Genomic DNA, 17,129 nt, shown 5'->3' on the forward strand with positions numbered 1-17,129 from the left:
TCACTTGGCCCCCATTGCCTACCCTTACCACTCTTCCACCTATGAGTCAATGCACAGAAGTTAAGGGTTTAAAATAAAAAAAAAGACCTAAAATCACCCTAGACAATATAAAATACTTAGGAATCTATCTACCAAAACAAACACAGGAATTATACGAACACAACTACAAAACACTTTCCAAACAATTAAAACTAGATCTAAACAATTGGAAAAACATTGATTGCTCATGGGTAGGATGAACTAATATAATAAAAATGACCATTCTACAAAAATTAATTTACCTATTTAGTGCCATACCTATAAAACTACCAAAAAACTTTTTTACTGAATTAGAAAAAATGATAACAAAGTTCATTTGGAAGAACAAAAGATCAAGAATATCAAGGGAAATAATGAAAAAAACTGTGAAGGAAGGTGGCCTAGCAATTACAGATATTAAACTATACTATAAAGCAGCGGTCATCAAAACGATATGGTACCGGCTAAGAGACAGAAGGGAGGGTCAGTGGAATAGACTTGGGGTAAGTGACCTCAGCAAGACAGTGCATGATAAACCCAAAGAGCCCAACTTTTGGGACAAAAATCCACTATTTGACAAAAACTACTAGGAAAATTGGAAAACAATATGGGAGAGATTAGGTTTAGATCAACATCTCACACCCTACACCAAGATAAATTCAGAATGGGTGAATGACTTGAATATAATGAAGGAAACTATAAGTAAATTAAGTGAACACTGAAGAGTATACTTGTCAGATCTCTGGGAAAGGGAAAATTTTAAAACCAAGCAAGAATTAGAAAAAATTACAAAATGTAAAATAAATAATTTTGATTTAAAACGGTTTTGTACAAACAAAAACAATGCAACCAAAATCAGAAGGGAAACAACAAACTGGGAAAAAATCATTATAACAAAAAACTCTGACAGGGTTCTAATTACTCAAATATACAAGGAGCTAAATCAATTGTATAAAAAATTAAGCCATTCCCCAATTGATAAATGGGCAAGGGACATGAATAGGCAATTTTCAGATAAAGAAATCAAAACTATCAATAAGCACATGAGAAAGTGTTCTAAATCTCTAATAATTAGAGAAATGAAAATCAAAACAACTCTGAGGTATCACCTCACACCTAGCAGATTGGCTAAAATGAAAGAAGGGGAGAGTAATGAATGTTGGAGGGGATGTGGCAAAACTGGGGTATTAGTGCATTGCTGGTGGAGTTGTAAACTGATCCAACCATTCTGGTTGGCAATTTGCGACTATGCTCAAAGGGCTATAAAAGAATGCCTTCCCTTTGATCCAGCCATACCATTGTTGTGTTTGTACCCCAAAGAGATCATAGATAAACAGACTTGTATGAAAATATTTATAGCCGCGCTTTTTGTGGTGGCAAAAAACTGGAAAAGGAGGGTATGCCCTTCAATTGGGGAATGGCTGAACAAATTGTGGTATATGCTGGTGATGGAATACTACTGTGCTCAAAGGAATAATAAACTGGAGGAATCCCATGTTAACTGGAAAGACCTCTAGGAATTGATGCAGAGCGAAAGGAGCAGAGCCAGAAGAACCTTGTACACAGAGACTGATACACTGTGGTAAAATCGAATGTAATGGACGTCTGTACTAGCAGCAATGCAATGACCCAGGACAATTCTGAGGGATTTATGGAAAAGAAAGCTACTCACATTCAGAGGAAGAACTGCAGGAGTGGAAACACAGAAGAAAAACAACCACTTGAACACATGGGTTGATGTGGAAATGGTTGGGGATGTAGACTCGAAACCACCACACCAATGCAACTACCAATAATATGTAAATAAGTCTTGATTGATCACACATGTTAAAACCAGTGGAAATGTGCGTTGGATATTGGAGGGGGGGTGAAAGGGAAAGTAAAAACAAGAATCATGTAACCATGGAAAATTTTTCTAAAAAAATAAAATATTGAAATCTAAATTTAAAAAAAGACAGAACGGCAAGGGCTAGACAATGAGGGTTAAGTGACTTGCCCACGATCACACAGTTAGGAAGTATTTGAGGCTAAATTTGAGCCCAGGTCCTCCTGACTCCAGGCCTGGCACTTTATCTACTGTGTCACCTAGCTGCCCTCATCCAATATTCTTGTATGTCAAGATCTTTTCATATTTTGACTTTTAGATGTGTTAGTGATTCCAGCTTTGAGTTATCTGCCAATTTGATAAGTATATGCTAAGTCATTCCAAATAATATAGTATAGTAGAGGGTCAAGCATAAATCCCTGAGGCACTCCATTGGAGACCTTTGAATTTTATATCCAACTCTTCCTTGAGACCACCTCTCCAGCTCATATAATTCCATGTTTATCATATCAATTGCATGAAAGGATTGAACAAATCCTTTACTAAATTCCAGGTGAGCTGTATATGCAAATTTCCCTTATAGACTAATAACTTCACCAAAAAAGGAAATGAGGTTAATCTGGCCTGTTCTGTTCTTGCTGAAGTCTTTATGATCACTGTAATCACTTTTTTTTGTCATCACTGGCTCCTAGCTGTCCACCAGCCATTTTTAAAATAACTTTCTAGAATTTTGCTGGGACCTAAAATCAAACTCATTGGCCTATAGTTTGCAGACTACAATCTTTTTTCTTTTTTGAAAATAGGAAGAATGACCATCTGTTCAGATCAAATAAAAATTACAACAAAATTAACCTGACACACATTTAATGATACATTTAATCATTATTGGACTGTATGGTAATTAAATTGGTAAGCACTTTTCACAAATGACTAAAATTAGAAAACTTTTTATAGAAGCAAGCCTATTTGGTGTATTGTTTTCTTTTCATTTTGTCAAATCTCTAGTGTCAATATTAACTGTCTTCCAGGGTACCTTGTGCCAAGTAATTATCACCATGACCACATACATTCAAAGACAATGGTCCTGGATCTTTCTTCTCAAAAGCTTGCGTTCCCTTGCTCAGGGGAGCTTGACATCCACCTTCTTCCCACTATGCCCCATTTCTCAGGGATTATAGAGTCATAAATTTGGAGCCAAAAGGGTCCTTAGAGTCAATGATTACAACTCTCTCATTTTATGGAAGAGGAAACTGAGGTCTAGGGAGGTGAAAGTCTAGGACCACACAGCTAGTATCTGAGGCAGGGTCTGAGCTCAGATATTCCTGACTCCAAATTGAGAGTGCTTTCCATTATATCATGATCCTTTCCCAGTACCCACCCAACCCCATGGCTCTTTATTTCTGTACCAGCTGTCCTAGGAACTAGAGGGTTTGAGATAGCAGAAGCTTTGGCCCCTGAGGAACTAGATCATCTTCTGCCATGAGAGAAAGAAGATTTTAAGAAGAGTGTGTATATATATACATATATATACCATGGTATATGGTACTAAGAAAAAAAAGAGCACAATAAAAATTGAATCTGTCTGGTTTCTTGGCATTGCTTACCTTGTCTTGATGTAGACATAGAAGAGCAAAAAAGGATAAGCAGTCTGCTTGGTACTAGTTCTGTAGTTAATAGGCCAGGGTTGATATCTTACCTCTAATGCTCTGATCTTTGGGAAAGATCTCTCTGAGCATCATTTCCCACTTTGTAAAATGAGGGGGTTAGCTTGTGAGATGGTATCTGAGGGACCTTCCAGTTCTCAGTTTAAGATCCTATAATCCAAGGTTCTGAACCCAAATACGAAACTGTAGAGCAATTTAAATAGGAATTCAGACACACAGGTAAAAATGGTAGCTGATATAGGATAAGCTTAAATGGTGTTTTTCTATGAATGTTATTTTACTTTTGTTTCACTGCCTAAAAGATTTTAACACAATTCACAACCCTAATTTATGAGGGCAATTGCTCTCCTGGTGTAGCAATTAATCAACAAACAAGCATTTATTAGGGATCTTCTATGTGTGAGGTGCTGAACAAAGTGCTGGCATTCCAAAGGAAGGCAAAAACTGGGTCCCTTTTGGATCATGAACCAACCTGAAATGGTGATCAGCACATTGAGTCCTTCCAAGACGTCAATTTGCTGAAATCGGCGTCTACTTATCAGAGAGTAAACTCTTCCCTGGCCACTTCTATCCAGTAGCCACAGCCCGCTCTCAGTTCCTACCAGCAGATTGACACCTGGACATAGAAAACAAGATTCTTAGTTAGCTTACATTGCCTTATCAATTTGTCTTGATGTTGACTTTCCTTTTGCTCTTCCTATTTACTGATATTCTTGAAAGGTGATTCTTAAAATTTCATTCAGTGTTTCCCAACCATGGACCTCTGGCAAATTTTTATAGGTTCATAAAACCTTTTAAAAAAGTATTACCTTCTGTATTAGGATTGATATTGATTCTAAGAGAAGAATGGTAAGAGCTAAGCAATGGAGGTTAAGCCCAGAGTCACCTAGCTAGGAAGTGTCCAAGTTCACATTTGAACCCAGGTCCTCCCGTCTCTAGGCCTGGTTCTCTATCCACTGTGCTATCTAGCTGCCCCAAGTTCATAAAACTTTGATTAGCAAAGATCTTTATTTCTTCAAACATCTATAATATACTTTGAAAAATGGATCTTGGTGATTCTTATTGTATTTGACTCCTCCTGCTCCCCAGCTCTCAGTTAAATCTTGGCAAGCCTTGGAGAGTGAGAAGTAGGAAATACAGAAACTCTGCCTGAAACTGCCCTAGGCTCTATGATATGATGATGAAGATGATGATAACATTTTTAGCATTTTTTAAATTTTATTTTTTAGAAAAATTTTCCATGCTTCCATGTTCTTACTTTCCCCTTCACCCCTCAACCCCCCATAGCCAAGATGCATTTCCACTGGTTTTAACATGTGTGATGATAACATTTTAAAGTTTTCAAAATGCTTTACCAATTTTATCTCATTTGATCCTCACAACAAACTTGCAAGGTAGATAATATTATTATCCTCCTTTTCCAGATGAGGAAACTGAAGCAGAAGCTAACTGACTTGCCCAGGTTCACACAACTAGTAAATGTCTGAAAGTGGATTTGAATTCAGGCCTTCCTGACTCCAATGAATTCAGCCACTGTGCCAGCTGAGCATTGTAGTTTGAAGAATAATATTCCATCACACTTCTTTGTAACTGACCATAGAATTCATGAAAGATTATAGAAGTAACATGCTTCTGAAAATGCATCTGAACATTTTTGTTGGATGTCATCTGATGGACTGGCTCAGAAAAAGAACTTAGGATGCCTTTTGATACTCTTTATCAAAATCTGTCAGCTAATGGCTTTAATACTTTTGGAATATTTCTTTATTTTAAAAAGAACTAATACTAAACTACTTTTTCCTTAGGGGAAAACCAACAACAATAATACCCCAATACCAAGTACCCATGAAATCAATTTCCCACTGACATTTCTTTAGGTTGAACCTAATACATGATAAGTTCTGTTGATTTTTGTATTTGCCCCCTAAAATCAAGACAAAAATATCAAAATGAAAAGTGAAACTAAAGTAATTAAAACAAGATTATTTTGAGAGTCAATGAAGTGCAATGGAAACCGTATTGGCTAAGTAGATTAAAATTGGAAAGTGGCACAAGATCTGGGGTCAGAGTAGCAGGTACATGACCTGGAACAAGTAATTTAAGTCACTTGATCTCTCGAACTCAGTTTTCTTATCTGTAAAATAGAGATAATCATTCCTTCATCACCTCTAAGTGGGACAAGGAGGAGGTAGGGATGAACATTGGTGGGAAAGTATTGAGGTAATATTGTGGATATCCCAGTGTTGGTGGTTAGAGAACAATTACTAGGGTCCAGGGAAAGAGGCTATGTCTCAAGTTGTAAAAAGAGAGATTCAACAAGCTGCGTGATGATCAATGGTATTAGTTTAAAATTGGGGAGACAGCAGGCAACATGGAAGAACCCACAACAAAGGGGAATAGAGAAGGTTAGGGAAATGATGGTTCGTCTCATCTCTCCTTCCTACTCCACTGTTTTGGCATTGGTCACTTGAGACCATGAAGTGAGGGCTCTAAGCATAGGAAAAGTGATGATTCTATTATGAGTTTCCATGGAGAAAAGAGCAGTTTCCCCTAGCTTAGCCTCCCATTCTTCTCTGCCTTCAGGTCTGGATTAATGGTATGATCAGGAAAACAGGAAGATGGATGGATGGATGGATGGATGGATGGATGGGGAGAATGAGTTGATTTTGACTATTTACACACACAGAAATGTATCTTTTTGGTTTGAAATTATACAAATTATGATTAGTACCCTTCAACTGGGAAATGGCTAAATGCATTTTGGTACTTAAATGTAATGGTATATTATATAAGAATTGATGAATATGAAGAAAACACAGGAGCATGGGAAAATTTACATGAACTGATACAGAATAAGGAAGCAAAGTCAGGACAACAATGTATATAAAAACTACAACAATGTAAACAGAAAGAATGACAGCAAGAAAGGAAAGTGAATGATGTATATATAGCTATAATGACAGAGCTTGGTCCTTGAAATGAATTAAGAAAATGCAACTCTCTCTTTGCAGAGGGGGAAGCCTAGGGATATACAATATTGCATGTATTGTCAAAGTGTTTTTTGTTGGATTGGTTCTTTTCCCCGTGTTTCTTTTTTCTTTTTTCCATACGAGGTTTTGAAAGATATATGTGATCAAACTTATCTCCCTCCCTCCCTTGCCCTCCCTGTCCTGGTACTGGCAAACAATTCGATCTAGGTTAAACTTATTTCCATATTGTTCGTTTTTGTAAGCAATTAATCTTATAAAACCTCTTTTTTGTTCTTTATGGATATACTCAGAAACGATAGAGATGTAAAAGCAAAAAAACAAATATATATATATATGCATATATATAACATACATATATATGTTTCTAAATGAGTACCTATATTACTGAAGTCATCAGGCTTCCAATGTACCTATTCAGACAATTATTTCTGACTAACTTCGTCACTGTCAACAAATGTTCTTTGATTGACAGAGAGAATTGGGGGAAAAATGACTTAATTCTCTAATTTCCACAGGGTTGGGACCCTTTGTAAAGGGAGACACTCAGTTTGGACAAGCTCAAAAAGGACTAGCTCACCCCACAAAGCTGCACAGAGAACCTCGGAGCTGAACTTCTTTTTGTACTTGCGGATTTCTGGGCTGTCACTCTGTGGGCGGGCGTTGATGGGATTGACATTGACGACAGAGGCTTTTCTCCTATTCCTTCGAAACTCAGGTTTCTCTTCAACTGTTGAAAAAAAAGAAGTTGTCAAAGATGTTGATCATCCATTCTGCAGCATCTTGAGTTACTTATTTCAGCATTGGGCAGAGAATAATTCTATGGATTCAGTGGCAATCAATTCCCATTATTCGAATTTATATTGAATATTTCTACTGGGCTAGAACCTATTACCATATTTTGTGTGATTACACTAATTGGAGATCTTGTTGTATGTGCAAATGACATAAACCATGCCCTCCAAGAGTAGAGAGAGAACAAGTACACATCAGAATATGGTGAGTATGGAAAGAGAGATCATGTAGGACAGGAGATATCAGGGAAGGCAATGAGAAAGAGGCAACACTTGAGCTGGGTCAGGAGGGGATGGAAGGGGATTGGGGGAGGGAAAAGATTGCAACAGGTGCAAATCTTGGGGGAGGCAGTTGAGAGGGAAAGAGTCCTTTCCAAGCATGATGATGAGGTCAGAAACCATGAAGAACAAGTCAAGATGAAGGTATTTCAGGATACTGTGATCAGTGTGCCATGGCCATCCTTAGTCACAAACAATGTGTGACTGTTATGTCTCATCAATCAATCAATGAACAAGCATTCATTGAGCACCTCTCCTGAGCTAGGGCCTGTGCTAGGTGTTGGAGACACAAAGATAAAAGGGAAATTATGTCCCTATCCTTAAAGAGGCTATATCCAAATGAAAATGGAAAAATCCATTGTAATTGTAGTTTGTCTGTCATGGGACAGATGTTTGGTATCACATATCTCTGTCCCACCACAAAACCAGCCTGACTTCATTTGTCCCTTGAAAATTAAGATTCCCTAATTCCCTTAAATGCCACCACAACTGGAGAACAGTAAATAATTTCTTTAAAATTTTATTTTCAGTTCTACATTCTCTCTCTCCCACCCACTGCGAAGGCAAGATATATGATACCCATTTCTACATATGAAATTAAGAAAAACAGATTTCCATATTAACTATATTTTTTAAACAGCAAGAAGAGTGAGAAAATTAGACCTCAATTTACACTCAAGAGTTCGCTAGTTCTGTATCTGAGGGTAGATAGCATTTTTCATGACGAGTCCTTTGGAATTATCTTGGATCATCATATTGATTGGAGTAGCTAAGTCTTTTCTCAGTTGGTTGTTGTTACAACATTGCTGTTACTGTAGTGTGTTTAATAAGTAATGGCAATGAGGGGAGGCAGTGGTGTAGAGTCTGTAGGTCTTAGAGTCTGGGCTTCAGGTTCCACTTCTAACACATATTGGCTATGAATAAATCATTTCACCTCTTTGGGCCTCTAGACAACTCTAATATTCTGAGTTCCAGAAGGGGTATTGATCTGAACCTGGTCTTATACCCACCCACATCTATGAAATCACAGGTAATGGCCAATCCACTGCTTCTTCACCCACATAAAGACTGTAACATATCTGAGATCATGACAGGCATACTTACAGGAACCAAAGATACGTCTAGAAGGACTGGAAGGTGGTGTGAACTGCAGAAGTTTGGGATCCAAAAATGAGGTGAAAGATGAAGTAGAGGAGGTAATGCTTTTGGTTGGTTTGCTTTTAGGACTTGCAATCTAGGATTCAAAGCAGGACATAGCATTAGAAGGAGGCAGTCCTCTCAGCTTAGGATATACATGGCTAAGGGAATAGAAGCTTTCAACATTTGCTGTTTAACCTACCCACTGAACCTGGAGCCTCATGCAGGGAGTGACTCCCTAGCCCTCCAGCTGTGGGGCATCAAGTCCTTAAAGCATGCATTTGCATGGAGCAAAGGTAACAGTGTGGAAAAAAAGGCATATTCCAATTCTGCAGCCTGAACATGCAGCCCTTACATTGATTTAGAGAAAAAGAACTCTAGGGGATAGGGAAGGGGGCAAAGAAAAGGAAGAACCCAGGAAAGAGATAATGGAGAATTTATACATGATTTTGTACTCTACACCAACTGCCAGTGGGAGACGTTATATTGTGTTGTCCTAATGCTGTTTGGTTTCATACAGCTCCCTACCCTTAAAGTGCCATGCTCCAAGGCAGCATGTCTCCTTTTAAAAACTAAATAAAGCAAATGAAAACCAAATCAGGAATAAAAAGGCATACATATGCCTTTGGGAATTTCATAATGGGCCTTAAGATAAATGGAAACATGTAAGGTAATGTGGTATAGTAGAAAGAGCAGTGGGTTTGGAGCTGGTGGGTTCAAATCCCAGCTTTGCCACTGACTATGAATGTGACCTTGAGCAAGTCACTTAACTCATCTGTAGAATGAGTTGATTGGCCTAGCTGACCTCTAAGGTCCTTTCCAGCTCTAGATCCAGGTTCCTAGGGGTGTCCTTGGCCAAGTCCTTTTCCCTTTCTAGGCCTCAGTTTCTTCCTCCGTAAAATGAGGGGTTGGCCTAGAGGTCTCTGCTAGCTCTAATCTTTTGTGGGACCTTGGACAAGTCTTTCCCCTTCCCCATGACCATCAGTGTATAGTGAGGGGGTTGGTCTGAATGGTCTCTGAGGTTCCTCCCAGCTTTTGTTCTATGACTCAATGACCCTGAAATGTTGCAAAGTGAGCATTGTGATTCCTTGCTTTAAAATCCCATATCCTTACTCCTCTGCTCTGCCATGGACAAATATTCTTTGGAACGGTCACTGTACAAAGGGGTTGACTGGTTAGGTAATAGTTAATTTAGAGACAGGTAATTTCTTTGCTTCTAAGGATCTTCCTAGTTAGGAAACTCTATCTTCCAATGCAGGTTGGCACCTTCTCTGCAGTTTCTGGTCTTAGAGTTGCCTAGCATACTGAGGAGTTAAGTGACTTGTCCAAGGTTTTTCAGCCAGTACATGTCAGAGATGTGTCTTGAGACAATAATCATGACCTTCATTTGGACAATGCTAAGAGGTTTCTGAGTGCGTGAAGCTGTGACAAACCCATTCTCTTATTTTCTCCCATACCAGTAGCACCCACCTCACAGGACTGCTGCACAGTTCAAATGAGTTAATGTAGATAAAGCACTTTCCAAGTTTAAAGCCTCAAACAAGCTTCAGTTACGCTCATATTAACATAATACTAGGCATCAGCAGAAGCAAATTGAGCATGCCCGGGGGCCATGACTTCAAAGGCACATGTACCCCTCCTGCAGAATCCTGGACCCCTCTGGGCCTTCGTGAATTGATGTAGTGAGCTGCTCTGTCAACCGGGACCATATGGGAAGCCTTTCCAGAGCCTTCGAGAAGCTGGCATCAGAGGAGGAGGACTTGAGGAGATACTGAAAACACTGGGGCCCTGTTGGATACCTGATTCTAGGTGGTTTGATGTCAGAGACAATTTGTAAAAAGAAGATGAGAGTTGCTATACTGCATGTAGGTTCAAGTAAAAAAAAAAAAATATATATATATATATATATATACCTGAAGGGAAGGGGCAGGAGTGTGCTCTACCAAAATGGACAGAAAATATTCAAAGAATTTTTCTGCATGGGGAGAATCAATCATGAAGGGGCTTTTTAAGTTGAAGCAGAAAGACAACCTATGTACCCCACACAGTATGAGGATGCAGTGTATCAGAGGAAACATGATACAGGCCTCATAAATGATATAGAATGCTAGAAAGGTAAACTAAGGTACTTCCTTAAGTCTTGGAAGGGTAAACAGACCACCTGTGGCAGTTGTGGGACAATATTACTGGCAAGCTGAGGAAAAGTGCCCAGGGGAGCTTTTGAAGCCAAACTAGCTTGAAGCCCTGGAAAATACTATCAGCCCCAGGAGGGACTTAGTTCCAAGACAGGATTCAGAGTCAGTTAAATTGGCCAAGTCTACTAAAAGCCTGGTAAGAAGAAGATTAGATCTAAGCTATGACTGCTGAGAGCTGAGGATCATCAAAAGAGTACAAAATCATACTTGAGTATTTTTTAAAAGGTTTCCTCCATAAAATTATCTACTATGCTGTTGAATATTTCATACTTTGGGCCTTTAAAATAGTTTTATTTGGGGGAAAGGAAGTAAAAAATTATGCTAATTTCTCTTTAGTTAAGTATATACATCCTTTGCTCCCTTCAAGGCTCAGCTCAAGTGCTACCTCTTTTTTTTATTTAAACCCTTGTGCTTCGGTGTATTGTCTCATAGGTGGAAGATTGGTAAGGGTGGGCAATGGGGGTCAAGTGACTTGCCCAGGGTCACACAGCTGGGAAGTGGCTGAGGCCGGGTTTGAACCTAGGACCTCCTGTCTCTAGGCCTGACTCTCACTCCACTGAGCTACCCAGCTGCCCCTCAAGTGCTACCTCTTACAGGACACTTTTATGACCTCAATGGGAAGTTCTTTCTCCCCAACTTACTTTGGTTGGAATTTGTCTAGGTTGATATGCTTGTGTGTAGTTTTTTTCTGAGCGAAACGAAAGCTTCTTGGAGGCTGGAAGAGTTTCATTTTTTGACTTTGTTTCCCCAGCACCTGGCACATAGTTGGTGTTTAATAAATGCTTGTCAACTTGAATTGACTATCTCTGGCTAGACAGGCAACATGACATCATGAGTGGAGAGTTGGTCTTGGAGTTAGGAAAGACCTCTGTTCAAGTCCCACCTCTGAAACACACTAGCTGTGTGACCCTTGATGGGTAACTTTGGACAACTCCCAAGATTCTAAGTGGCAGTGCAGGTGCCCATCTGCACTGGGACAGGGAATTCCTCACCCAGAGCACCCTACATTGATAAAATCACAGTGTGTAATCTCTAGCTTAAGCTTTTGAGTTAGGACAATGCAAAAAAGGTGCCCTGTGCCTGCCATCAGGTGGGAGAATAATATCTAGTTGGAGATCAGTTCTGTTTTCAAGAATGCAATTCTTGAAAGGTGAATCTGTAAACCTTACCATACGTGAGGATGACAGTAATGTCACGTTTGACCAAATGCTTCCTTTTGATTGACCATCTTCAAAACAGCAACAAAAAACCTAAAGAGCAAAACCACATTTTGTGGAGGGGGAATTCATCTAGGCCATAAAATATTTCATCTGGGGATGGGGATCAAATCTCTTTGGGGAGAAGTGCAGGTTTTAACTTTAATTTAAAAAAAACTCTGCAAATGTCCAGGAAGGTGACTGGATTCCAGTGGGAAAGGGTGACCCAGGCCTGGCACATGTTTCCATCTTTCTCTGCCCCTCCCTTTTCCCTGTCCTTGGCTCTTCTCGGTCTATGGATCTACTCTTGAGCCACTCCTAATGCCCATAGGCATGGTTTTCAGTGGAGCCTGAGAGCCTGAGAATAAGATTCAGGTGGTTTGAGGTCACTGAGCATTTCAATGTTAATTACAGATACTGCTGCTCTTAGGAGATGTTTGATTTGGATGTTAGAAGGAGCACAGGGCTGAGAGATAAGAGACCTGGCTTCAAATTCCACCTGTGTCCATGGGCAGGTTTTTCAGATGATAAGGCCAGGGCCCAGGGGGAACAAATAAGAAAAGTGAATGTGTTTGAGGACCTGAAAGAGGCTATAAGAATTTTAGGTGGAAGATCACCATTCTTTTCTCCTTTCTCTTTGTATTGGGAACATCTTCAGTGTTTTTGGACCCCTTGGTTGGGTGAAAGTCAGTTCGGTTGACTGTTGGGCTGTGGTGGAAGATGAATTTTTCGCTTCTCAACTGGTGACATGGTATAAAATGCCATAATGAAGAATTGATAAAGGAAATTGTAAAGGACCCTAGAGCTAGTAGGGACCTTACAGGCCACTTAGTTCAACTTTCTCATTTTAGAGAGAAGGAAATCAAAGTAAAGGAAGACAGAAGGGGAAGTGGTTTGCCCAAGGGGTCTGGAGAGACATTGGCTATTATAGTTAGAGGCAACACTGCTTAATGGAAAGAGTGCTTAGATCACAGAACCAGAGTCTGAATCTCAGCTCTGGCATTTATTCACTATGTGACCTTGGGCAAGTCATTTAACCTGTTTAGGCCTCAGTTTCCCCATCAGTAAAATGAAGGTTGGATAAGATGATCTCTAAGATCTCTTGCTGCTCTTGAACTATGATTGTGTGAACTAAAGGGGAAGAATGTCTGTGCTCTTGCCAATATGAGCCAATTGCCACAAGTAAAAAGGCCTAGTCACACACCCTCTTTCAGGAAAAAGAAAACAAGAGACAGACAGATCTTAGTATCCCCCTCATATAGGGAAAAGACATAATCAAGAAGGCAGCAGCTGTCACCAAATGACCTGAGAGAGGGTTCCAGCTTCCTTCTCCCTTGGAGGCTACCTGCAGCAAACTTATAAAAGCAGAGCTGTTCAGGTTACTTGGCTGGTATTTATAAAAAAGGCTCTAATATTATAGAGTTGACTGACTTCTTGGAAGGAAGAAAAGGTGAGATGTCTGTGTGACACTGAACTAAGCAGTGCAGCTGTGTAGTCTGGTGACCTCTGCAGCTTGCCCAATGGGCTCCTCACTGTCTTGGGAAAACTCCTTGAAAAAACTGTCTACACTCACTTCCTCTCCTTTCACTCTCTCAACCTTCTGCGGCAATCTGACTTCTGGCCTTATCATTCAACTGAAACTGCTCTCTCCAAAGTCACCAATGCTTTCTCTATTGAAAAATTCAATGGCCTGTGTTTGATTCACATCCTTGATCCCTCTGCAGCATCTGACATTGTTGACCACCTTTTCCTCCTGGATTCTCTCTCCTCTCTAGGTTTTCATGACACTGTTCTCTCCTGGTTCTCCTCCTACCTGCATGACTGCTCCTTCTCAGTCTCCTTGGCTGATTCTCCAACCATATTGAGCACCTTCACTTTTAGCATGGGTCCTCTTCTCTTTCCTCTCTACACTTTCTCACTTGATAACCTCATCAGGTCCCAAGGGTTTAATTACTATATCTATAGATGACTCTCAGATCTATATATCCACCTCAATCTTCCTCCTGGGCTTTAAGTCCTACATTACCAACTGCCTATTGGACTATTTAAACTGGCTCTCCAATAGGCATCTCAAAGTCAACATCTACATAACTGAAACTCATCATTCTTCTTAAACCTTTACTCCTTTCAAACTTCCCTGGAGCTGTCATGGGTGCCGTCATCTTTCTAACTCTTCTAGAAACAAAACTTCTTTGTCTTCCTGGAGTCCTTACTCTCACTCACTCTACATAGCCAATCAGCTGCCAAATGTAGTCATTTCTACCCCTGATACCTCTCCAATATGTTCCCTAATCTCTGAGCACATAGCCACCACCTAAATTTCAACCCTTATTATCTTTTATCTAGACTTATTGCAATAGCCTCCTATTTGGTCTCCTGGCCTCATCTCCCTTCCTCCAATCTTTCTTCATCTAGCTGCCAAAGTGATATGCCTAAAGCATGAATTTGACCCTGTCCCATACCCCTACAGCTTCCTATTACCTCTAGGATAAACTCTAAGCTACTCTGCCATTTTCTCTTTATAGCCTGACCCATTCTTCCCTTTCTAGTCTTCTTACATATTACTCCCCTCCAGGCACTCTAGGATTCAGTCACATTGGCCTATTCACTGTCACCCACACAATTGTCCTTCTCCCTGCCTTTGCACTGGCCCCTGTGACTGGAATGTACCTCCTCTTCCTCCCATGGACCTCTGAGATCTGGCTTCCTTCAAGACTCAGCTCAAGCTTTATCAACTTCCTACTGCCCTCAGCAGCTAGCACTTCCTCCCCAAACTTGCTTGTACATATTATGTATACACTTGTCACCCCATTATATTGTAAGCTACTTGAGGGAAGAGACACTCACTTTTGTCTTTGTGTTCCTAGTACTTAGTGTAGTCCCTGGCCTGGCATAAGTATTTCATAGCTGTTTGCTGATGGCCCCATTTCCCTGTCTCATAAATATCCTTGGGGAGAATCTGTGCAGTGGAATTTGTACCACAAATTGTTGGGAGTCTGAGCCAAAGCCCACATCAAAAGGATGAGATGGCACTGACCCTTTGTCATCAATGGCTGCTTCCTTGCAAACACCTTTGAACTCTTTCTAACACTCTGACATGAGAATATGCAGAAGTCATAGGATCTTGACAGATGGTTCTGACACAGACGGATTTTGATTAAGACCCTTCTCCTTCTCTCCCCACCCCCTGAAAACTAGTTTTTAGGATTTCACAAATGCTATACTGAGTCAGCTTACTAATCAGCCAGCCTAGTATTTGTCTCAGAAAGTGGGGGGTTGTTTAGGGAGTGCTCCTCTCTGCCCTAGAATGACTTGCTCTGGATCAATGAATGGAGTCATGTAAACCCTCCTTGACCCCATTTATTTTCAGCAAACAGTTTTTCAACTGTAAAAGCATCTTTTCAAATGTGTTTTAATTAAAACCAAATGTATCTGTAGACATAGCTTCAAACATGTGATTCAGTGAGGAAGAAAAGCAAGCCAAGAGATGGGGTTTTATCCATGAAAGCATGGAGGAGCCAAGGGAATTGCAACAGGGAAGATATAATTTCCCCAGCTAATATTAAAAGTGCTCACGACATTCAGGGAATTGCTGTCCTCATGTTAGGAAGAGCTGGTGATCACATACAAATGGAAATTTACAGTGACTGAGAACTCATTTTCACCCTTTCTCAAACAGTTAGCTTTACCTTTGATTCAACTCCTCTGCTTTTGGCTTTACGCTCTGGTCCCTTTGGGGCTCTTGTCCTTGGGAAATCCAATCCTCCATTGCTTAAGTAGTGCCTGGTAACAAACTCCAATTAATGAGAAGAAGAAACCCAGCAACAAACACATCTGGAAAGAAATTCACTAAATAGCATTAGGGTGGGACTGAACAAGGCCCAGCCATGATGCTTCAATGTGCACACTTTGATATTGGCTGAGGGGGAGACCAGAGACAAGACGAATTTCTTAGAACTCACAACACCCACGGTTTCAAATGCTTACGCATTTGTGTTCCCTGCAGCCGCTTTGAGAGGGAAAAAAGGGCTAAACAATTCCCAGTTAAATGAAGGAAACCCATGTCAATGTTGGGCCAAAATCAGTCCACGTTATTCAGTGCCTTTATTCCCTCTTGGGAAGGAAAGTGTTTGCTCTGTAGCAAACCCCATCAACTCCCATAAATGAGAAGCCCTTTCACATCTTGTCGGTTTTGCATAGGGATCCAGTTCATATGTTAAATAAGGTAGCTGTGTTGGCCTTTTTTCTTCATACTTAATTGATGGTATTTTAACTCCTTCACTTTTCTTACCCCACAGAATTTAAAGCTGGGAGAGACTGTAGCAATTTGAGCCTTTTTTGCCCTTGGGTTTGCAATGAGCCTGTTGCCTCAGTATCTATTGCCAAGGTGGTAATAACGAGAATATATAACTGTGCCAACACACGGAAATGAGAAAGGAAATGGGAAATGCTGGTCTAGAAGAGATGTGCCATACTTTGCATATACCTAGATTTCTTCTGGATTCTCTTTGTAATGGGATTACAATTGATATCATATGAATTTAGATATATTGAGCTTGCTTAAAGGGACATGCACATATGGAGCGAATCACGGTGGAATCTATCAATCTATATCAGTTTATACTGTCGAAATTCTATTTCTTGGATACCACCCTCTCTTCTTGGCTGAAGCCAGAGGCAGAGGAATGGCTATGGAGCATTACATTTTACTATCATAAGTGGTTTATGGCTTGCTTATTTGGCTGAACTTTTTTTCCCCCTATCTCTTTTTTTAAAAAAAACCCTTACCTTCCATCTTAGAATCAATACTGTGTATTGGTTCCAAGGCAGAAGAGCGGTAAGGGCTAGGCAATGGGGGTTAAGTGACTTGCCTAGGGTCACACAGCTAGGAAGTGTCTGAGGTCAGATTTGAACCCAGGACCCGATCTCTAGGCTTGGCTCTCAACCCACTGAGCCACCCAGCTGCCCCCAATCACTACCTCTTTTGAGAAATGCCTGTTCTATGTAAGGCAGTAGTTCTTGATCTTTTTTGGT

At 40.2% G+C, this 17,129-nt stretch overlaps 1 protein-coding gene across 1 annotated transcript in view; it reads right to left on the reverse strand.

Annotated features, from left to right (window-relative positions):
- The window catches only part of LOC123253463 (mitogen-activated protein kinase kinase kinase kinase 4-like), a 233,903-nt gene that overhangs the window by 25,071 nt on the left and 191,703 nt on the right, over positions 1-17,129 (reverse strand). Inside the window, exons 19-23 of the mRNA XM_044682653.1 lie at positions 12,069-12,127; positions 10,618-10,679; positions 8,687-8,801; positions 7,075-7,224; positions 3,980-4,123 (exon numbers count right to left, since the gene is read on the reverse strand). Of these exons, the coding sequence (XP_044538588.1) occupies positions 3,980-4,123; positions 7,075-7,224; positions 8,687-8,801; positions 10,618-10,679; positions 12,069-12,127 (530 nt within the window). The remainder of the gene's footprint in view (positions 1-3,979; positions 4,124-7,074; positions 7,225-8,686; positions 8,802-10,617; positions 10,680-12,068; positions 12,128-17,129) is intronic.

This window comes from Gracilinanus agilis, chromosome X (assembly GCF_016433145.1).
Source record: "Gracilinanus agilis isolate LMUSP501 chromosome X, AgileGrace, whole genome shotgun sequence".
NCBI classification, from domain to species: domain Eukaryota; kingdom Metazoa; phylum Chordata; class Mammalia; order Didelphimorphia; family Didelphidae; genus Gracilinanus; species Gracilinanus agilis.